Genomic DNA, 23115 nt, shown 5'->3' with positions numbered 1-23115 from the left:
CCTGGCGGGGCCTGCCGCCACCCGCGGGGAATCGAACGCTTCGAAGGGTTCCACTTCCCGCCGTCCTCACGTCCCGTCCGTTAGTTGCCATGAGCGCAGAGTCGCCCTAGGCTGCTCGCTGCTGCGGTCCTGCTTCCGGACGGTCCCCGACGTGCGAGCCCGGCAAGCGACACCCGGGGCGGGGCGGGGCGGGAGGGCGCCGAGGCGGCGCGGCCTTGCGGCTGTCCCCGCGCAGTGGTTGCCGCGGGTCGGAAGTGCCGAGCGGGGCTGGGTCGTAGCGTGAGGTGGAGGGAGAAGGGCGAGGCGAGGTGAAGCGAGGGATCCCTCGGAGCCGCGCTCTGCCCTCGCCTTTCGCGTCAGGGTCGCTTTGGTTTGGCTGTGTTTGGGCTCTTGCCGCTCCCGAGCGCGGACGTGCTGCGTGCCGTGCCGGTCCGTGAGAGCAGCGGTGCCACAATGCTTTTCGGGACCAAAACCTGTCGGAAAGGCAGAGCGGGGGGTGAGCGGGTAGGTGCTGCAGGCTTAGCGCTGGTGACGGAAGGCCGGACAGTTCCATTTGGAACGGGTACTATGACGTCAACCGACTTTGAGAGCTTATCTTGCGACCCGGAACAAGCAGACCCTCAGACCCCGGTGAAACACTGGGCAGCCGCGCCTCGGGAGAGCAGAGAAACCCCTGGGCGGACGGACACCCCGGTCCCGGAGCTGACAAACTCGGACCCCTTTGCTTCCCGCTAAGGTTAAAGGGATAATTAACTGCGGGTTTGCTGGGTTGGCGGCTGGATTATTTCTGATGAAAGTGAACAAGCGTGGCGTGTGTGTGTGTGTGTGTGTGTGTGCGTGCGTGCGCGGGGTGTTCCTTACTTCGAATTTGTGTGTGTGTGTTTGGGTTTTGGTGGGCTTTTTAGGATTTTTGGGTGGTTGGTTTTACTTTTTTGTTGCTGATTTGGTTTGGTTTTTTTTTCTTACGGTAGTGTTGCATTGTGGAAGTGTCGTTTGCAATTTAGAGACGTACAAGTGCCTTCATGTCTACCTGTAGTAGTTTTGTATTGCTCCTTATTTCTACCTGGGTGTTTTTGTGTACGTTATTGTTTTGCAGTCACTGCTGCAAATGTTTGTTTTGTCATGAGACGAATGCGTAATCGCTACTCCCCAGTTACATTCAGTTTTGTGAGTGGGGTTTGAGTTTGGTTGTTGTCGTTTGGGTTTTTTTTTAATATTTCTTACCAGCTATTTAGTTCTTCAAGTTATTTCTTTGATAGTGAGTGACAGAATTTCCTTCTGGAATGCTTCTTGATATTCTGAAGTCAACAAAAATTTTTACCTCTGTTACAGATACCAGCAATGACTTTAAAGAAGAGAATACCTTCAGTGTTTAAAGAGGTATCATTCAGGTGGCCCAACAAATGTCCTGCCAAGAAAAGAACAGCATGCACTGCAAACTTGGGCCGAGTACAACCTGAGGAAGCTCCAGAGAAAGTACCGAGAGGTTCTATTTATTCTAGAACCTCTGAGAAGCCTAAGCCTTTTGGCCGGGAAGAGCTAAGTAAGTGTGTCTTCTGTCCTTCCCCCCTTTTCTTCAGAACAAAAACCCTAAAAGTTAGAAAACGCAGTTCTCGTTTGTTGCACTGATATAAGACGGGGTTGTGACGAATAAAGCCTTCAGCACTAGGCTGCAATTTTGTGAGTCCCCTAAGGCAACTGCAGGCACTGGCGTTGGAAAACCTGTAGTTTTATCTGTTTAAAAATCTACTTGTAACGATCGGTTTTGAGGAGGTTTTTATAATACACAGACTTAGCCAGGTCTTCTGTGTTGTGCAGAGAAAAGTACATTTCACCTTTGTCTTTATGGCTTCCATTCTTCACAAGTCTCTGCATGCTAACCCTGCTCAGGAAGAGGTCTGGTATCTGTAGGGTTACCTGCTCTGCTAGTTACTCGCTTACTTTTCCGTCCTTGTTCTTACGTTTATTAGCATAGAATTACAAATGTCAATTAAGTTACAATAAGGAAAAAGACCAGAGTGGTAGTTTGTCTTGTACTGGAAGAACTGAAACGGGTAAATAAACCATAGTTCAAAACTGTGTGCTGACCTGCAAATTCAAGTGGCCGTGTTTAAGCTGTTCATCTCGTGGGTTTGCGTGGCGGAGCAGACCTGGCTTTTCTGGGTGCTCCTGCAGAATGCTACCTTTTAAACATCCTTTTTCAAAGAGAAACAGTAAATATTTTTTGAAATCTGATTTTTCTTGCAGTTGTTAACGATGGAATTGCCCCACCACGTAAAATTCTTTTTCCACCTGAGAAAATCTGCATGGATTGGCAACAGCCACTGAATGTTGGAGTTGGACTGGAGAACCTGGGCAATACGTGTTTCCTTAATGCTACTCTACAATGTTTGACGTACACACCTCCTCTGGCCAGTTACATGCTGTCTCTTGAACACAGCAAGTCATGTGAGTCCTTTCTAGCATTATTATAAATATGTTGGGCAAAGGTGAAAGAACAAGAGTGATTCTGTGGAGAAAACGCGTGGCTTTCCCGTTTTACCTGTAGAAGCCGGCTTTGAACGCCATCTTCGTGGTCTTTTTCAACCTAAATGATTCTGTGATTCCGTGATTCTTTAACAGAAAGCTCGGAATGGTATATAAAGTGCATTTGTCCATTCAATGCACAATGGTAAAATTGCAAATAAAGACCATTTCTTGCTTTGTGTGAATAATGAAGTACGTTGTAAAGGAAGGCATTTGGTGAACATTTGACATTTGGATTTCCTGCTGGTAGAAAGGTGGTAAAATTTAGGATGGTGGCATCGTGGATTCTTTGTCTCTGCAGCCTAGATACCATAATGTGCTAATACTGCAATAAATGACACGTTCACTATTGACCCATTAAAAAAGATCGCACCCTAGAAAGCACTCTGAGCTAATTTCCGCTGACCTGAAATGGAAATTTGTGTGGGGCAGTATTAAAATTTTGACTGGTTTTATTCTAGTTAAAAGTTTGTCTTTTTTGAACCTTTGAATTTGTGTTCTTTGCATTTCCATTCTACGCTTGAACTGATTTGGCATTGGAGCCTCTTTGCATATCCTTCTAGGTCTATTTTGACAAAGGTACATGCGTGCTTTTTGGTTTGGCATCTTAGTGTTTATTCCTAGAAATTTAACTGTGTTTTTTTGACATAGATAAAAATGTGCCCAGTTAAGAACCCTGTCGCAAAAGGGAGGGCAGAAATACTTACACATACCTTCCTTTCATCTTTCCTTTCTCCCAGAGGGTTCTTAGCTCTGTGTCACGTAGCTCACCTAACAGCAGTATCCTGAAAATCACACACATTCTCTCTTAGCGCTGTGTCATCAATTTCAATAGTGTTTGTCACGGATACTAGTTTTTGGTTTTGTTCTTTTTTGGTAGCAATGCTTATTTGACTAGACTGTGTTGCTTCTTTCACTCTTCAGGTCACGAAAAAGACTTCTGTATGATGTGTACATTGGAAGCTCACATTAACCAGGCCCTGTGTTTCTCTAATAATGCTTTCAAACCTATAGCTGTTATCAATGGCCTTAAAAGTAAGTAATTTCAGATGGTTCTCTTTTGATATATTTGGTAACTTTTCAAAGCACTATCTGATGCATAGAAATGATTTTGGTACTTTTAGAAACGTGAGTTTTCTTTCAGTTTCTATGAGAGAAATATAACCACCTTCTTTTTTATTAGGAATAGGAAAACATTTCTGTTACGGCAGTCAAGAGGATGCACATGAATTCTTGTCCTTCACTGTTGATGCTTTGCAGAGAGCTTGCTTGAATGGAGGAACCACGTACGCGTAAACAAATCATTTCACTTTTAGATGTTCTCTAGCCCCTTTTACTCCTTTCTTTACTATAGCACATTAAAACGAATGTCCTTGGTAAAAACTGTTTGAAGAGTTAACTCGGAGCCTCGCATCATCTGAGGTCTGATTTACCATTTCTTTCCAGATGGGACACATCTTCTCACGCCACCACACTTATTTATCAAATATTTGGAGGATACCTAAGATCCCGAGGTACTTGTTAAAAATCTTCCTGTCCTTTGAACTGGTCTGTGTCTGTTTGTAGTAAAGGCCTCTGTACTTTGACTAAAGTAAAATGTATGAAGACTTTCAATTTGTCCAGTCAGTGCTAAGCATTTGTATTTTGATTCCAGTAAAATGCTTGAACTGCCAAGCCGTTTCGGATAGGCACGAACCATTCCTCAGTATTACTCTGGATATAGAGGTAAGGTGTTTTGTGAATACGGGTCGAGCTGTAGAAGGACCTGTAGAGCTTTCCAAATAAAGGCATTTTACTTAAAAATATATACTGCTAAAAGGAAAGAGCTTGGCGTTGGGTGGGAGTGGATTGGACTTTGGCCTTGTGTGGAAGGCATCTAGGTGCTCTCCCTGTCTGCAGTGGGTTTAAGCTGTAAAAACAGTAATTACATCTAGACAAACGCCTATACTCTCAGACTACTCGATTATTCTGCTTCAGCATCTATACATCTATCGTTAGGCTGATGGGTTTGATCGTTCTCATTATTGATGCCATAGCATAGTACAGATGCTGTCTGTGGCACTGCAGACTTTATTTTCTTATTTCAAAATAGCATCATTTCCACAGGAGGTAAATGCTCAGCGTACTCTGAGGTTTCTGCCTCCTTCACAGTGGTTGCCGGTTGACAGTAGGTCACTTGAGGATGCGCTAGCAAGGTTCTCTCGTTAACTAGCAGGAAGTGTTTGAAATTTTGCATTTCCAGTGACTTAGTGCTCTACTTTCTTATTCATCCAGACCGTTACGTCTGTCACCAAGGCGCTGGAACAATTTGTGAAACCTGAACAACTGGGTGGAGAAAACAGCTATAAGTGCAGCAAGTAAGATTCTTACTAATTCCATCTGAGTCCAAGAGAACGCATTTCATGTTATCACATGAATATCTGGAAAGAGAAGAATTGCGGCCATTAGCTCCTATTAGACTTTTATTCCTACTGCCGCCTGCACTGGGGTTTATTAGCCTTCGTAATTGTGAGGTTGCACACAGAAATGTTCATCTGGCCAGAAGTTAAAGGGGGTGTCTGCTAAGTAGTGGTGAGCTGAAGCACGGAGCTAAGGACAACGATTTGGGGTGGGAGGCAACATCAGCTCGTTGAAGGTCCTAGTGTTCCCTGTGGAAGAAACTGGGATTGGGTCTCAGTGCATGTGAACGGTGGTCATTAACACGAGCAGCCTCTAATGACTCGCTAAAAAATGTCTTGCACGGTTCTCGTGCTGAATTGTTGGGAAGCCTCTCCTTTTTGTCATTAGGATAGATGCTCAGATGTTTGCTTGGCTATGAAAAGAGAATGTTCTAAGACCTTTGTTTTGTAGAGCTGTCCGCTTACATGCTGTTACCTTCTGTCTGTTAACAAACCCAAAGTGCGGCGTATGGGTTCATAAGCCTGCGTGAGAGACGTAAACTTGTTTGAATTTTGGGAGGGGGAAGAATTTGCTGTTAAACATTTGTCTGTGCTTGCTTTTAAGGTGCACAAACATGGTTCCTGCCTCCAAGACGTGCACAATACATCGTTCCTCCAAAGTTCTTATCATGTCGCTGAAAAGATTTGCAGATTTTAGTGGTGGCAAGATCAGCAAGGTATATTTGCAGCTGTAAAGCAGCTTTATCTTCTATATATCTATGTTCTTTATCTTCTTTTAAATGAATGAAGAATATATTTGTGTGATCCTAGCCTGTGTTCTTAGAAGGGTTTTCCTCAGGCTGTTCCATGAAGCGTTTCAGGGTAATATTTGAATCTTCCTGTTTTCTTTTAGCACGTAAACTACACTGAATATTTGGATCTCCGAGCATATATGTCCCAGTCAACGGGAGAACCACTCATCTATTCTTTATATGCAGTTCTTGTTCATTCTGGTTTCAGCTGTAATGCAGGACACTATATCTGCTTCATAAAGGTGGGTATCGGCTTGATTTCCAACAGGGTAAAATAAACAAAGAAAATGAATGTTACTGGCAGCCACCATTTTGATGGAGAAAGGTTGAATGATGTGTTCTGTTCGATCTGTTTGGTACGTTTTGTGCTGTAGTGTTCCGCCTGTGATGTCATTTCGACAACATGCATTTTGTCTGAAGGTATCACTGTCTTTTATTTGCAGGCCGGCAATGGATTTTGGTATCGAATGAATGATGCCATAGTGGAGCGTTCTGATATCAAAACAGTTCTCAGTCAGCAAGCTTATGTACTTTTTTATATCAGGTAATACCAACTACTGACTCTGTTCAGAATATATTTACTTTCCTGTTACTGATACTTTTCTTTCTTTCCAAGTGTTTTTCTTTCTGTCCTAGGCAAAGTTTACTGTTTGTGTAATTCAGTTCTGTCTAACCTGAACTTACCGCTGTCATTTACTGTCTTTCATTGTTTGCCCTTAAACTGGTGAGCTTGTGCATATTGCTCTACATCTGCTCTATGTAGCTGTCTAATATAGAAGAGGAGAAATTACGCCATAGAAGGTGTAAGGGGGAGTTGTTGCTCTGACAAGCACAGTCATTGTAGGGAGACCATTGTCTATTTCTTAGTTTGTAGTCTTGGTTGAGTCTTTTATATATGTCTTCTGTGTCACATCATCTGTTCCTTTAAAATTATAGTTGGGGTTTTAATCCAAGAATAGACTGAAAGAAAAACTCTAAACTGAGATCACTGCTTTTTTCCCAAGGCGCTATGATTTGACACTTGGAGAATGTGGGCTTTCCTTACCAGCACCATCTTATGCCCGTTCATTCCTTGGTCAGCGGGGGCCTAAGAGTAAGCAGGCTGGATTTACGGGACCACGACTTCCTCCTCATATGGTTAAGGTAATTTGCAGGGAGTAAATAATGACACCAAATTGATAATGTTGTTTTCTTTTGATGTGTGGGGGGTATTGTTTTATAGCATCGAGTTCTATTTTCCCTCCCACTCTACAGCTTTCTTCACAACCGTCATGCGACAGCCAGAATTATTGAAACAGTGGCTAATCCTAAACTGTGCAGCCATGCTACTTCATTATACTTCCAACTCAAAGTGCTTTCTAAAGCACTGACAGCTACGCTTTTGAGACACTTGAAGGAGTCTATTAATTCTTGATGATGATGATGATGATAAGAACAATAGCAGTAGTAATAATAATTAAATATCACTCTCCGTCAGTGTTGCTTTAGCTGAGACAGTGAGAAAGATTTTTCTTGGTCCTGAGTAGCAGAGCAATTATTGCAGTGTTTCCAGGGAATGTTTAAAGGGGAAAATAAACATATTTGGGAAGAGCTGTAGTCAATGTTAAGTTGTTTGAGTGGGTTTCAAAAAATGAGGCTCATTTGATACCAAGATGCAGTAAACCAAAAGCAGCAGGAATTAAATACACTTGTTGGACTTAGGTTTATATTGGAAGTGAGGTGTTTATCTTCTTAGGTGGTGAGGCAATTTTTAGAAATATTTAGTAGGAGAATTTAATGTTTTAATAAGTGCTGTGTAATTGCACATATTCATCTTGCAATCTTTTCTTTTTCAATACAGAAATCAAGTTGTTTAAATGGAAATGGACCCCTAAAAGGAGATACAAATCCTGTTGGTATGACCATAAACAAGCCATCTTCAGCTCCACCAACTGCTTGCATTCGAAACGTGGAAATGACCAGGCCTTCATCTACGGATCCATCGAAAGCCCAGAAGATCACTATCAGTATTCCTAACAAATTGCCTGAGCTTCAGACTGTGTCACAACCTGGCTGTGTTACCAGTGCTTTGGAGAATGAGGATCTCAGCAAGGCCGTTCCTTCCTCCACAATTACAGGTTCTCTCAGAGCAGAGTCTTCCTCAAATGCATCTACAGTGGCAGTTGCTGCTAACATTTCCAAACAGGAAGTTCCTGATGAAATGTTTGTAGAGCCAGCAGTGAATGTAAGTCCTACAGTCGGCTCCGATGCTCTAGTCCCTTCCAGTGCAGAGTCTTCAGGAAAGTCTGTGGAGTCGAATGGCGTGTTGAAAAGGAATTGCAGCATATCTTCATATGGAATTGTAATGGGGAAGGTGGTTGGCACATTGCAGAATTCCCATTCTTTCTGTGAGAGTGCTGAAGAAGAGAGATCCCATCATGAGCTGCCACAAAATGATTCACTAAATGGTGCTATTAGTTTAGATATTGGATTTAAACAAAAGGGACAGAAACTTGATGATTTTGCTTGCCAAGTCCAACCTGCTAAACCTTCTGAGATTTTCTTTGCTAAAACAAATGGATTGCTTTCACGAGCAAGTTATGTATGCTCCATCTAGAACTTCTCACCTATGACGTGTTTAGTATTCAGGAGGAATGTTCCTAATTCATGTGAAATACTGTGAAAACACACAGCACAGATTTCCTCATTAACACTTTGTGCTACTGTCCCATTAGTTTTCTACATTTGTTTTTTTGTTGTTTGTTTGTTAGTTTGTTAACGTCTATGTTTTAATTGTAGATACCTGTAGCTGAGTCACCGATTCCTCAAGAAATAATCTTAGAATCCCTGGCCTGCAACCACCTGAACAGGTTGTCAGAGAAAACAAGGTAAATTGAGTATACTCTGATGAAAACAAGATTTCATACAAGTTTATCATTCTTTTACCCATCTGCTAGTACTATTTAATAGAAAGCTTTAAATTAGTACAGCAAATTCCACACTGTACATGTAGGATTGCAGATGTCAGCACCGAGCATGTGTTATTGTCATATTAAATACAGGCAGATGCCTCCTGGAATGCTTCTGTTTCTTCACAGAATGGTTTTCCATTTTTTACCATTGGAATCCTTTCTCTGTTCTCTTTTTTCCACCCTAGGATGCGTGCGAGCCAATACAGGCCTTCGCATAATGAAAGAAACAGTCCAAATAATGGCAAAAGCTGGGGAAAATACTCTGATTATAGATCCCAAAGCAGAGAAAGAACAGAACAAGACAGGAATAAGTATTATCGTTCCAAAGGAGAGAAAACCTGGAGCCCGGAAACATACTGTCAAGATGAAGCACAGAGATGGGAAAAATGCAGATATTACGAGGATTATGACTCTGCTCGTAGAACAGGAAATGGTAGAGAGAGGAAGTACACTCATTCTGACAAAGACTTTGACAGATGGAGTCAATTCTCGAAATCAGAGCGGGATGATCCCTGCAAGAGCAGATGGGCTGACAACACTCACTGCAGAGAGGAAGGAGCGCATCACTTGAGCAGCCACAGAGGGAACCTCCGTCATTGTTCAGTACCTCCGCAGCAGTCTGAAAAACACTCTCGGGAAGGGCACGCACCTCCACCTGCCTCAGCTCGTGCACAATTTGACAACGCTTTCTGGGAAAATAAGAAACTGAGGCTTGGCAAGAGGAAATACAGTGACACAGAAGGAGGCGAAAGTGAAGTGGAAAGGAAACGCCACAAGATAGATGATAAATATCAAGAGACGGATTACAGGTAAACAGGGATACCAGCATAATCTGCAATTTTTTCCCTAACTCTTTTCTGAATGTTTCTCATGCCTGTCTTTTTCCCATTGTGTCTAAGTGATTTATAATAATAATCCGCCTGCGGGTTGGTCATGAGGCTGGTCATTAGGTTGGTCAAGCAAACGTAGGAAGATGTTGCTGAATAGCATTAGAACGCTAGATCTGGAGCACAAAGTTAAGAACCTGTCCTGGTTTAAGCCCAGCCTGCTGAACCCAGGACAGAACCACATCCGCGCACTGTTCTTGATTAGGTTACAACAGTTACATATTTTTAACTCCACATATTCCACAATTAGCCCCTGTAAGGATTTGTGTACAAACCAAGACTTACTGTTATTTAATCTGAGGGCTTATGTCTGTTGCATCTGAAGTCAGATGTGCAGAAATTACTGCAAAATAGCTGGCACACAGCAAGCCATCACCTGTGGTAAAGTAAATAACACTTCATACACACATCAAACACTGCATCCCTTTTCCTATTTTTAACCTGCATGTTTCCCTCAGACCTCAGGATTTGGATGGCCTTGTGTTTCACATTGACAATGACTAGGACTGGTTTGGCTTTAGTGAATGCTTTTGCCAGCAGGTGGCCAACTCTGGTTATTTCTAAACCAGTCAAAAGTAGAGGAAGAAGTTAAATGTCTTGCACCCCACTACACAGGCCAGGGCCGTTAAGATTAGTGCGCTATTTGTGTAGACGTGAGAGATGTTAACCGATAAACACAGTGACAGAACCCCACTTTGGTCCACTGCTTGCAACACAAGTGGGATATGAGGGCTGTGAAAAGCCATTTGTTAAGTCTGGAGAATTTTAGTATTTCCTCAAGTCCATAGATGTTCATGAACTTCCTCTTGTGGAAGGTCCGTCTTTAAAAATACTAAATAAAGGGGTCTGAAGTAGGAATTTTCACTTTAGCATAGATCCAAAATGCAGTCAGTTTGGATGTGGGGAAGCTACCTTCTCAAGTCCGTCAGATAATATAGTCACAGAGCAGATGGGGCTGTGTGCAGGCTTGAGACTTCTCTTTCAGAAACCTAACCACTGAGACAGGGTTTGGCGTTGAACGTCATGACATGGACTGACATTGCTTTCTTTTGTCTTTCAGATACAAAGCTCACTGATGGAATCCTTCGATACCCAAACTAAACCTACTGTCAAAACCAACTATGTCTTATCATCAAACCTGACTCTTTACCATCAAAACTGTGTGCCATCAAAGCTGATGGTTTACCATCAAACCTGGCTGTTTACCATCAAGAATGACTCTACCATCAAAACTGACTGCTTACCATCGAACCTGTCTTTGCCGTCAAAACTGACTCTTTACCACCAGACCTGACTGTTTACCGTCAAACCTGGCTTTACCATCAAAGCTGGCACTTTAGCACCAAACCTGACTGTTTACCATCGAAGCTGCCTTTACCATCAAAACTGACTCGTTACCATCAAATGTGACTTTTTACCACCAAACGTGACCGTTTGCATCAAACCTGACTGTTTACCATCGAACCTGGCTTTACCATCAAAAAAGATGAGTCTTTACCTTCAAAAACAACGACTCTTTTATCTTCAGACTGGACTTTATCGATGTTGACCATCAAAACTTTGAATTTATTATTGAAACATTCACCGTCAAGACAAAATCCATATATTTTAATTCCATTTTCTTAATATACTGTCACTTGTCTGAAGTCTCAGTTGTCTGGTTTTGTCTCTCTAAAGGGGCTAGTTAAAGACAAATTTATACTGTGATTTTAATTTTTATTATTAAATGCTAACAAACTGTGGTGCACTTCATATTCGCTGGTCCTGCATCAGGAGACCAGTGAGTGGGAACCTCTATGAAATAAAGTTCATCTGACTAATCTGTCTGGTCTAATTAATCGACTTGAGGAGAAGCGATCTGAGTTGTCCCCCTACTTGCCTTACATTTGGCTGAAGCTCATGGAAAGCAATGGACAAAATTCCTCCTTAATTTAGGGTGGGAAACCAGCTCTTACCGGAGTAACATTTATAGCAGCACAGCTATGAGTGTTCAGCCTTACGAAAACAACATTATTTATAATAATAATCCGCCTGCGGGTTGGTCATTAGGCTGGTCATTAGGTTGGTCAAGCAAACGTAGGAAGATGTTGCTGAACAGCGTTAGAATGCTAGATCTGGAGCACAAAGTTAAGAACCTGTCCTGGTTTAAGCCCAGCCTGCTGAACCCAGGACAGAACCGCATCCGCGCACTGTTCTTGATTAGGTTACAACAGTTACATATTTTTAACTCCATATTCCACAATTAGCCCCTGTAAGGATTTGTGTACAAACCAAGACTTACTGTTACTTAGTCTGAGGGCTTATGTCTGTTGCATCTAAAGTCAGATGTGCAGAAATTACTGCAAAATAGCTGGCACACAGCAAGCCATCACCTGTGGTAAAGTAAATAACACTTCATACACACATCAAACACTGCATCCCTTTTCCTATTTTTAACCTGCATGTTTCCCTCAGACCTCAGGATTTGGATGGCCTTGTGTTTCACATTGACAATGACTAGGACTGGTTTGGCTTTCGTGAATGCTTTTGCCAGCAGGTGGCCAACTTTGCCGTCAAAACTGGCTCTTTACAACCAGACCTGACTACCGTCAAACCTGGCTTTACCATTAAAACCGACGACTCTTTAACTACAAAAACAATGACTCTTTATCTTCAAACTGGACTTTATCGATACTATCAAAACTTAAGAGTTTATTATTGAAACGTTTACCATAAAGACAAAATCTGTATGTTTTAATTCCATTTTCTTAATATACTGTCACTTGTCTGAAGTCTCAGTTGTCTGGTTTTGTCTCTCTAAAGTGGCTAGCTAAAGACAAATTTATACTGTGATTTTAATTTTTATTATTAAATGCTATCAAACTGTAGTGCACTTCATATTCGCTGGTCCTGCATCAGGAGACCAGTGAGTGGGAACCTCTATGAAATACAGCTCTTAACGGAGTAACATTCATAGCAACACAGCAACGAGTGTTCAGCCTTACGAAAACAACCGATTTTGCAGCTGAGGAGTTTTCTCTCTGAAAAATTCAACCTGTCAATTTAAATCAGTGTGCTTAAAGGTAGGCAAAGAGGCCTTTTACTTACAAGCGCAGTTGCAAAATCAGATCTTAACCTCTTAACTAAATCAGCACACACCTCCCATGCATTCTTGGTAAATGAGGAGCTATGCAACAGTAGAGTTTCACACTTTATTTTAGAGGAAGTCTCCAGGCTGAAGCAACAGGTCCTCCTGATAAATGAAAACGTTACTATTGCAGTGGATTTACATCGAACATCACAATTTTAACAATGATTGATACAGAGTATGTCATGCAGATCACTTGTGTACACCAAGTAATACTTAAATCAGTCCTTATCTGTACAGCATTTACATTTTAAACTGTAGCTAGAAACATTTTCCAAGAAAATATAGAAATGGAACTGGGAAGCCAAAAGTCTTCGTTTGTAGGATTTGGTCTACAAGAGACCAAGCTTTTCCAGCCAGCATATCTACATAGGTATGTACTAAATCTTAAAAATATGCATTGTTTTCCTCTAGAAAGCATTATAAATGCTGCTCAGTTGACAAGAGTCTCAGTTTTGTACCAGTTTTAACTGGTTCAAAATGTGAAGCAACATAAAGCTTATTTTGTCAGAATAGTGTCAATTTTAAGTCAGTCTGGCTGAGCTGAAGTTTTCTGTACATTTCTCATCAACACTGTGGCTGATGGAAGTGGCCACACAGCTCAGGCACTGAGCGAAGCCACCTGCTTGGCTCCGGCTGGCCCCTGCAGCCACAAAGGCCAGCACTGAAAACAAGGAGCAGAAGAAATTACACGAGTTTCAGTGCAACAGGGATAAGTTTCTCATCCCCAGAGGGCTTTTCCTCTGCATGGCCAACCTCTAACAGGTGCTGCTTTAGGCCACTGAGCAGCCAGTCTGTCTGAGTAGCTACCCTTGGACTTAAAGCCCAATAGTAAAAGGGAAAAAAAGGTTGAGAGTTTGTTCTTCACCTGCATGGGTAGTACCTAATTGCCTGACGTTTTCACAAGCCACTTTGTTTTACTGGCCTTGTGGCCAGTGGAAAGTTTGGGCCAGTTTCATTCCCTCTTAGTCCTCCTACAAAGAGCATTCGCAATGAAGTATCATCCCACACAAGAACACTATTCCATTAGCTCTGGTAAATTAGAGATATATTGAGCACCACAAATAGCTGATTAAGATGTTGCATTTTAATGCTAAGAAATACTACATTTCCTGTTGCAATAGCCTTAGTTATACGCTACTCTCAATAATTTTTCCTGCCGGATAGAAGAACTTCATCTAACTACAGCAAATTAACCCCCAAGGCATTTCCTTCATGCTTCTAGGCAGGCATCCTCACCTGGTTAAATAAACAGGTTTTCAGAAGGGAAGAACTGGTACAAAAGTGCTTCATGGCTTATTAATGCTTCTGTAATCTCACATTTCTCCAGAAATACTTTATTGGCTGCTTTTCACACCCTTGCACTCATTGGTACCACTGATTCTGGCTTATTTGCATTACAACTCTACTTGTACAGAGCTCACACTGATGCATGCATTGCTCAAAAACAAAACCTGAAGTTGCGGAACAGAAGACTCGAAACAGGTGAAGTGAGCAGCTCTGAGATCACGCTGCTTTGCAAATGCAGGACATACGACTCAAAATCATTTCTAGAAAGAGTCTAAATGTGTTCCATTAAGCCAAGGTATCTCCACACTGACACTTCTTCAAGGATTGTTCCTCCGCTGATTGAGTTTCACTCCCTTGAAAGTACTTGTATCTGAACAGTCATCCAAGTAGACCACAATTCCACACACTGGGGAAAATCTGAGGTGCAGAAAAGTTTACTTTGTACTTTTCCTCTCAGCCTTTATCGCAAACATGCAATAAAGCAGAACACTGGCAGGATGACACCCCATGCAAAACAAGGCCCATCAGCAAGCCTGGAACAACCAGACAGCCTCTCCTTGACAGTCAGAAGGGGATTTGACACACATCACCTTGGTAAGTCCGTGGCTTTGCCAGGACGACACGTTTCCCTGTGCTGTATTCCGAGCTGCTCTGCAACTCCAGCAAGCAAAATAGCTTTGATAAAGCACCGGGTCTCCAAAGCGGTCACTGGCACAGTAGGCACGGCTCAGGTTCAACAAGTTTGTGAAAAACTGCCTGCTACCAGAAGCAGCCCAAAGAAGCCACCCTGCGCTTCCAGCATGGAATTAGGGGCTTTCCCTTAAGAACAGTACATGCACTGGGAGGAGAAAAGCATCGTGGTAAAATCTGCCATAGCAATTTGCATGCTACTGAAAGACTATAAACAGATCCACTGAGAGGTCTTCCACAAATTACCAAAAAGAGATGTGCTTGTGGGGAGTTTAGGTACACTCTGTAATTAGTGTGTAAGTTATTAGTTTTTAAGTAAAATAAGGATTTTTATTCATTTTTTCAACCTCAACTGCTGAAGCACAGACCTGAAAAATCACCTTAAAGAATGCAATAAAAATACTGAGTTTTTCTGTATGTTCAAAGTTTGTTAACAAGCAGAGGAATGAATCCTGCTTGATTAATTATCATGGGTTTTTATCTTACAGAAAGATTTCACCTTCCTGGTTTCCTCCTTTATAAACACTGAATGCATCTGAAATTGTTTGGTATATTTTCACATGTAAAGCCTAAACTCATGCAAGCCCTGTCATCTTTCTCCATGAATAGTGACTTAGTGTTAATTAAACTACAACATATCTAAAACATAAGAAGAATGTTACTATATAAAAAGCAGATTATATCAGTCATTAAAATCTCACTGCTTATAGTAAGCTTATGAGCAGACAGGAATGAGAATTAGCCTACTGGCAAATATCAAACCACATCTGTACTTAGTGTTATGTGTACCGACTCAAACCATTGCTGTGGGGACCTCTGTATATTTTAGTGTTTATCAACGAAACCCTTTGGCACAACTAGTTAAACGCTGTAGCTGCTAGTCTACCACTGAGCTGCACTTCTGACGAATAAAAGTTATTCCCGTAAAGGTAGGAGAGCGAATCCTAAATGAAAGCTGTACGCAGTTGTTCATTTACTGCAAAACACACAAGAATGAGAACCAATACTGACATTGTGGGGTTTCTGCTTGCAGAAAAATTAAGTGCTAAATCACACCATACTCCACTTTCTGTGCTGCATTTTAATGACAGATGAAAGTCTTACAATTGCTCCTCCTTTTATGGGACACATGCTCAAATAACAGCTATAGGACGTTTTACTATTAGACTCGAATTCCTTCTCTCCCAAACCAAGTAAACTGGAGCTGTAGCTAATATAAGTAAAAACAAGGCTTCCATGTTTTCAGTTGAATTAAGTTCCAGTATAATCATCCTCTGAGATTTAAAGTGTACTTGAAATCATATGCCAGTAACTGTTTACCCTGAAAGGTCTTGCCAAGTTTTTTATGTTATAATAAAGTGTACATATATATAAAAAATTACAGTTCTCGTCTTCATTTAGTTTGTCCAATTTTTACATTATCATTCAACTGTATGCTCATTTATAGGTTGAGGCAAGTATAAAAGCTGCTGATCACGTTCTATTTCTTATTTGCAATTCTTCGTTTCCTTGTTGCCAGCATATCATAAAAGGGATCCCTGCTAATACTTGCTCTAGAAGAGAAAAAAAAGGAATCATCAGTTTGGTTAACAGATACCTGTTTTTGAAAACTAAACCTATTTTGCTCTCTTCCCTGTGCATGACTCCACACTCTTAATGAGATCATAGACCACTGAATTCTAAGCATCACAAATATTTCTTTAGAAAAAGCTGTTACTCAGCTGTCATTTGCTAAGAGTTCGTACCTTCATCCTGACTTATTTCTTTTGGTGTGGGTCTGCTTTAGAAACCTTCCAGATAAAGTCAAGCTATGGAAGTTTAAAGCTGCACTGTGAACATGTTTAAGATAAATGTCACTGAAGTTAACTATCAGGTGAATAAAATTAGGGTTAAAGACACAAGGCTTTTATAGTTGCTTAAAAAGTAATAAATCCATGTTTTTCTCATCTGAGTTAGTAGCACTATTTCTTGAGGACCAGTCAGTAATAGGACACTTGTTTCTTGATCTGTCAACCCCATGTAGTTTGTCTTTAATGCTTGAGCATATTGTCACAGCAGAACTCTTCAAACAAGTTAGAATACAAATTCTCTTAGTATCTTACTCCAAAAAGAACTTACACTTCATTTCTGAAAGACATTTAAGACTTTAAACTCACTTGATAGATTTAATCCACTCTTCCTTTTCCTCTGGGGTGGGAGCAGATATTCTGTACACTACATGGTTGCCTTCCACCACTCTACCATCAGCTTCAGTTTTACACGCTTTAATTACTTGACCTTTATGACTAGGGTTGTAGAGCTCAAAGCAGTTCTGGAGGGTAGAAATGAAAGAAATCAATTTACAAACCAGAACAAAACTCACAAACATCCTCATTTAACACTTAATTTCTATGAGGTTTAGCTCTAAAAGAAAAAGAAAAAGGGGAGGGAGATCTCACTGGTTTTCTAGGGTCTTCAACTTCTCTTATGCTAAGATTTTCTAATGGAATAATTCCTCTTGGTTCTTTGTCCTAAAAAAAAAAAAAAAAAAAACCAAAAACCAAAACACAGTATCATGTTATTAGCCACTTAAATATCTTTACTACAAACAAAGTTCACTGTAATATATACTCACTGTTGTGTATTCAAAGTAATACAGGCAATTATCAGTCAGAATAAACCATCTCCGTTTCCATGTTTTTACTCTTCCCCCTACAATCAAAGGTATGGCTGAATTAAACCCGTGTCACCATCAAGACTACAACAATGGGTAAGACAGTGATTTAGTTTTGCTTGGTTTTCAAATTGTAGCTTGATTACTTCATCCTAAATGGATCAGGCACAGATGAGCTGAGGTTAGAGGAACATGTTACTGTAACTCTCATGCTAAGATCAAACGCCCAAGGCAGCATTAACTATGGTGTTGCTGACCAGCCACAAAAGCTGGATGCTCTCAAGTTGCAAATCTCTCCTCTCTTACAGGGAATGAATGCAACAGTTCAGCAGTCAGTCCCACTCCCTCGTCCATGCCATCACATGTTTACTGCATCAAAACCATTAATACTATATAGAGCCCTCAGAAATGCGTTCAGTGCTGCTACAGCAAAGGGAGGCCAATCACCAGTGTCTCGTTTAAGCTGGCAAGCAGCTAAACACATCACCTGCACGCTTGCTCCAGGATCAGTTGTGTAATGACCTGGATGCAAAACCATTAACTGGTTCCCAGCAACAGGACCAACCCTATCCACAGCACATATTGTACAAGAAAAGGGTCCCATCAGTAAAATCAGGGGCGTTTTATCACCTTCCTTTAACTCGGGAGCATACATGTGGTCAAGAAACTATCTCTACTTTCAAATTTAACATCAAGTGCAGAAGATGCTTGTAAATATTACTAGCAGAACAAACATGTGCCATGAATAAAGAGCAAGTCTTATGCCAAAATATACCATTTTTAGTCACCTGCTGTAATTCACTATTTTAAAAGCATGTTATCCTTATGGGTTAATATATCACTGAGTTAACCTGACAGAAGAAATAGCTACTGCTCAAAAAATGCCAATTTGTCCTGCATTAACAGAGTAGAAACAATGACCATAGAGCTCTTCTGGCTTACACCCACTAATGTCACATTGTAAGGAACAGTTCCTTTTAGAAACACACATTACTGTCTTGGAGCTTTCAGCTGGTTTTCTGCCATTGGCTACTTCAGAACATGTCTAGCAGTCCACAAGCACATTATTTTTCAAACTCATTTCCAGGAAAGACAACTGCAGATAAAGCATTCACATGTTCTTAACATCCGGGCTTAGCTCCACCATAGTTATCTGACTTAAGGATTATGTCACCACCTGTGCATCATCCATTCAGCAGTGATTTAATCTCATTAATCCAACATTTCAAAACAGTTGATCTTGCTGTTGAATACCACACATAAAGGAGTACCATTAACACATCCCCCCCACCCTTCAGTCCAAGTCATATAACTAAGACATAATCATAATTTTTTAATCTTTTTGTTCTACTTGAGATAGCTGGGATTTTTCTTAATACAGAAATCCAAATAATATTAAATTAAAGAACAGCTCTAGGAATCTCATGAAATTTCTTCATACCAGTGTACTAAATGTTTGCATTGCAGACCAAGTATGTTGCACATTGTATCTTCCTTTTGCTTGGTTTCATGACCTACACAATTACCCCAGTGCTAACACACTGCAATGCTCAACATACTCAATAAACTTTTATGTTTCTACTACATACACACACACATACATTTTAAGAAAAATTTAATCTGCAAGCAGGTGTGGTGAAATAAGAGAAGGCAAAATAGTGCAAGATGCAGAAGCCGTGACAGAATGAATGGCTGAGTGAACTGGAGACAGTGAGGGAAGAACTGGTGGCATTTCAGTGCAACCACTGTGACAGATCCTTAAGTAAACCACTGTAGAAACATTCAAACTGGCACGTAAGTCACTAGAAAATTCCCATCACCTTGACTGAGAGCTGGTTCAAGTATCAGGAAGTACTTTACTTCAGCTTGACTCACTTCCAGATCAATGAATAAGCAGCAGCTGAGTCAAGGTGACTGCCAAGGCAGTCCTTGCTATCACAATAACATGACATCTTTTCATACAACCCAATGTTCATTGCCAGGACTTTTAAGTCACGTTCTGCTCTCTAAGGTTAACATCATTTAATATTTTTAGGGCACAAACTCATCAGGCTAACAAGCAACATGAGCTTGCACCAAATGTCATGGCTTGCTAGTTCTAGTAGAAAAACAATTCAGCAGGGGAGAAGATGAAACAAACAGGCAAATAGGTAACTATCACAGAGGCAGGTTAAACTGAGCAAAGGTTTTCCTCAGACTTTTCCCATATCAAAACACAATAAAAAAGTAAGCAGGTAATAACCATATAGTTAAAAAGAAGACCTGCTAATAATTTGAAGCAGGAACAATGGACTTAAAACACACACCTCCTAGAACAATATGAAATGCGAAGTAGTAAATTACAGTTGAGTTTGCTGAAGTTTTTCCTGACAACACCTCCCTGCCCCTTGGGAAAAGCCGTATTTCTCAAACCTTTTGTAAAATCATGCTGCAGCTTTGATGAAGCTTTTGTCATGAAACATTTCCCAGCTCCAAGGCAGTATTGATGTTGAAGCCAGAAAGAAGATCAAGTATTTCCAAAGGCATCCCTCTTACTGCTCCTTTCTCCCTAAAAGAGCCAGGAAGTAGCTCATGGGGTTACAACACTTCCTTGAGTTGCAGAAATAGACCTTAAGTCTCTGCTCCACTAAACTCTCAGTTACTTTTCCAAGCAGCAAGGCAGGAGTTTTTGGCAGGATAAGAAACTATTCTCACGTGTAAGTCTCTGTGTCCCCACTCCACTGCTTTGCTGCAGCTGTCAACAGAACAGAAACGCTAATAAAGCTTGAAAGGCAATCTAATCTGTACTCACCAAGTTTGCAGGGGTCACCATATAACAAGCATTTAATATGCCTTTACAATGGGCTGAAACCCAAGAATCTGGTTGATAAGGCTTTGTGGCCCATAAACACTGTAGGCAAGATTAATGGGTAAGAACTCGTGATAACAAAACATTCTTTTCTTTGGCCAAGATTGCTGTAGGCTCACAAAACGGAGGGTTTAGTACCATACTTCGTATCTTATTCCAGCTTCCAGCCTTTTAAAGATTAAAACTGGAAGGAATTAAGTTAGCAGAAGAGGATCAAGAAAATCAAAGTATGAATCCATAAACATTTATAGTAATGGAGATATAAGTGATGTACTTCTGAAAGATCTAGCTGATTAATTAAAATGCAAAGACTTCCCAAGAAAATAAAGCAGCATTATATCTTGTAGATGGAAATCTAAGGAAACCACAAGAAAAGGCCACAACAAGGCACAGAAAGAGGAACAGAAACTCTCTTCACCTACATAACACGACATAGGATTTTTTTTCCCCCAACTGTGGGCAAAGTACAAACTAGAGAACATAGGTAAAAGAAGCCTATAATTAAAGGGAAAAACAACTGGCAATAACTCAGGAAACACACATTTAAACATTAAAAATGGTCTTAGGACTAAAGGCAGCAATGTGTCTGAAGTTAGAAAATTCTACCCAAATCTTCAGCACATTTATATGAAGTTTTAAAGGGGAAAGATAGAGATGCACCATCAAGATTGATTTTTCTTCTCATCAAGAATGTTTATTTCTCATGTTGATACAATTAGGCAGAATGGACTCACAAATTGTACAGTTACACAGGTGATCTGCACAAAAACTTGGGTTTCTTTGAAAAAGAAGTCTCCCTCCACCACATCATCGACTGCTTCAACCTGGAAGAGCATCAGTTACTACAAGAACAGGGCAGGTAACAGAAGGCACCAGTTTCCTGATTAACCACCACTGTTCTCTTACCCCAGATTAGGGAAGAGAGAGAGGGCATCCTCTCAAGGCCCATCCCTGGGCAGGATGGGCCCAGATGTGGAGCTTTTGAACAATCTCCAAGTTCTCAGTAACTGCCTGACAGGCAGAAGAAAAGAATGCGATCATGTGTCTGGCTTGAATCATTTCCTCTCCAGTTTGGTGGAATAATGTCATAGTTTCCCTCAAACTAGATGAAAATATTACATAAACCAAGCTGTTTGCCAGGAGAGGCTGTTTTAGGCAAGGAAATGCCTCCCTGTGCAAAATGACTGTAACTTGGACACTGAGACGGAGCACAGACTACAGCTTCAAAATACCTTGAAGTGGATGGCAGAAAACTTCATGGTGCCAACACCATTAATAATTACAATGCAGAAAAATCTGAAAGCTCACAATGTCTCAAGCTGCCCTAAGCAAGGATTCATGAGCACTCAGCAGCTTTCAGATTTTTACTTGTAACATTCATTTTCATTACACCATGCTTCAGACGATGTAGAACTGAATGATAATTTAGGTTTACCACAATAAAGATGTATATATAAGGGAACCAGCTGAGCCTACACAGATAAAACCAGAACTGCTGTCTGGCTGCCAGGTTTAGGCAGGACTTACACAAAGTCACCTCTGAACAAATTCACAGCAGCAAACTCTCCAAAAGCATTTTGCACCCTCTCAGTTTCCTAAAACCCAGTGCCAGCCTGGAAAGCTAGGGAGGTCTTTAGGATAGTTGAATCTTATAGTACATGGAAGTTTTGTGATATCCATCTCCTGCTCAGAGGATAATCAATATGGGGAGCTGCAATACTAAACAGAGGGGCACATGTAGATAAATGGGAAAAGTTGACTATAAGAAATACCAAAGTACTGTCATAATATACTCAAGGTTGCCAAGATGTCTTAGTCATATTTGTAGTTTTAGATGAACTTTCTGTTTCAACTCTTTAAGTATTGTAACAGCTAAGCACTTAAACTCTCACACAGCAGTAGAGTCTCCTTTACATTTCAACAATACTGAAACTTTCCATATCACAATTTTCCAGAACTGAAGGAAACCCTACCCATTGCACAAGAAGTGTTTCCCAACAGAAAGGACTGTAAAAATGCAAACAATGTGGATTGAGACGGCACTCTCAACATACAGTTTAAGCCTCCTAGCAAACAGGAAACCCAAGGGAAAGAAAGAAAGAAAAGAAAGAAGAAAAAAGAACAGAAAGAAGAAAGGAAAGAACAGAAAAAGAAAAAAAAAAGAACAGAAAGAAAGAAAATGAAAAAAGAAAGATTGCCAGGTTTATTTCTGGTCAGTGCACCTAAACTAGTAAAATGTGTTTGTCCCAGCCTGTGTGAGCTGAAAAAAAATGCAGTCTTTCACGGAAGCGCAGCTTCATGCATTTACAGGCTGATTCACCAGAGGCTTGTGGATATGTTTAATTTCTTTATTCAAATAACCCTCATGTCATGGGAGTGTTATGTGCCACACCCTGCTGTTTCACACGCGCTTTTACTACTGGGTTTTCTGTACGCTGTCTCATCTACCATGTATATAATACAAAGCTGATTTTATTGACCTTGTGCCAGAGCCAGAGATGGATTGTGCAGAAGCAGCTGGCAGCTCTCGCTGACTTTTCAGTCACTATTTTTTTCAATTTCTTTGCTCCTCTATTTTTCATTAGATCTCTTCTTGATCTTTATTAGAACTTTTATTGACAGCTTCTTCCGAAACTGTCATTCCTCTACACACACTCTCACTCTTGCTTGCGCTCTCAGTATGTGTATATGAAAGGGCACTAGCAATAGAAATATGCACAGCATGGGCTTATACCCAGCCTCTTCTCCAGAAAGCACATTATCTACATAATTTTGAAAGTCATTGCTGTTGAGATAGCTATCGCCTTGTGCTACAAAATGGAGAAAATCTGCAAAGTCATCTTTGAAATTGTGCCAGCTGGGTCAACACATGTCAAAAAGTAAGAGCTTTGCTTTGTTGTAGTTAGAAAGACAAAGAGTTCTATAACATCTGTAGTGCAGAGGCCAAAATAAG

The 23115-nt window shown here is 40.8% G+C and overlaps 2 protein-coding genes across 3 annotated transcripts in view; one reads left to right on the top strand and one right to left on the bottom strand.

The window, feature by feature from the left end:
• The first annotated feature begins 539 nt into the window (after positions 1-539).
• Positions 540-11327, top strand: LOC136016718 (ubiquitin carboxyl-terminal hydrolase 42-like). The gene is made up of 16 exons (XM_065684349.1): positions 540-736; positions 1333-1543; positions 2248-2448; positions 3451-3561; positions 3710-3812; positions 3973-4040; positions 4181-4251; positions 4801-4883; positions 5530-5641; positions 5818-5958; positions 6160-6260; positions 6721-6859; positions 7557-8288; positions 8495-8583; positions 8853-9476; positions 10615-11327. The coding sequence occupies exons 2-16, from the start codon at positions 1342-1344 to the stop codon at positions 10628-10630; spliced, it is 2793 nt and encodes a 930-aa protein (XP_065540421.1). The 5' UTR covers positions 540-736; positions 1333-1341; the 3' UTR covers positions 10631-11327.
• Positions 11328-12731: 1404 nt separating this feature from the next.
• Positions 12732-23115, bottom strand: part of CYTH3 (cytohesin 3) — a 52817-nt gene continuing 42433 nt past the window's right edge. For both annotated transcript variants that reach the window (XM_065684350.1, XM_065684351.1), the window contains exons 10-13: positions 17276-17352; positions 17100-17171; positions 16818-16972; positions 12732-16214 (exon numbers count right to left, since the gene is read on the bottom strand). In XM_065684350.1, coding sequence (XP_065540422.1) covers positions 16142-16214; positions 16818-16972; positions 17100-17171; positions 17276-17352 — 377 coding nt within the window. In that variant the 3' untranslated portion in view covers positions 12732-16141. The remainder of the gene's footprint in view (positions 16215-16817; positions 16973-17099; positions 17172-17275; positions 17353-23115) is intronic.

The sequence above is a fragment of the Lathamus discolor genome, chromosome 6 (genome assembly GCF_037157495.1).
Source record: "Lathamus discolor isolate bLatDis1 chromosome 6, bLatDis1.hap1, whole genome shotgun sequence".
In the NCBI taxonomy this organism is placed as follows: Eukaryota; Metazoa; Chordata; class Aves; order Psittaciformes; family Psittacidae; genus Lathamus; species Lathamus discolor.
Note: the sequence above shows the minus strand (reverse complement) of the source record. Positions and strands in the feature narration are given on the sequence as shown.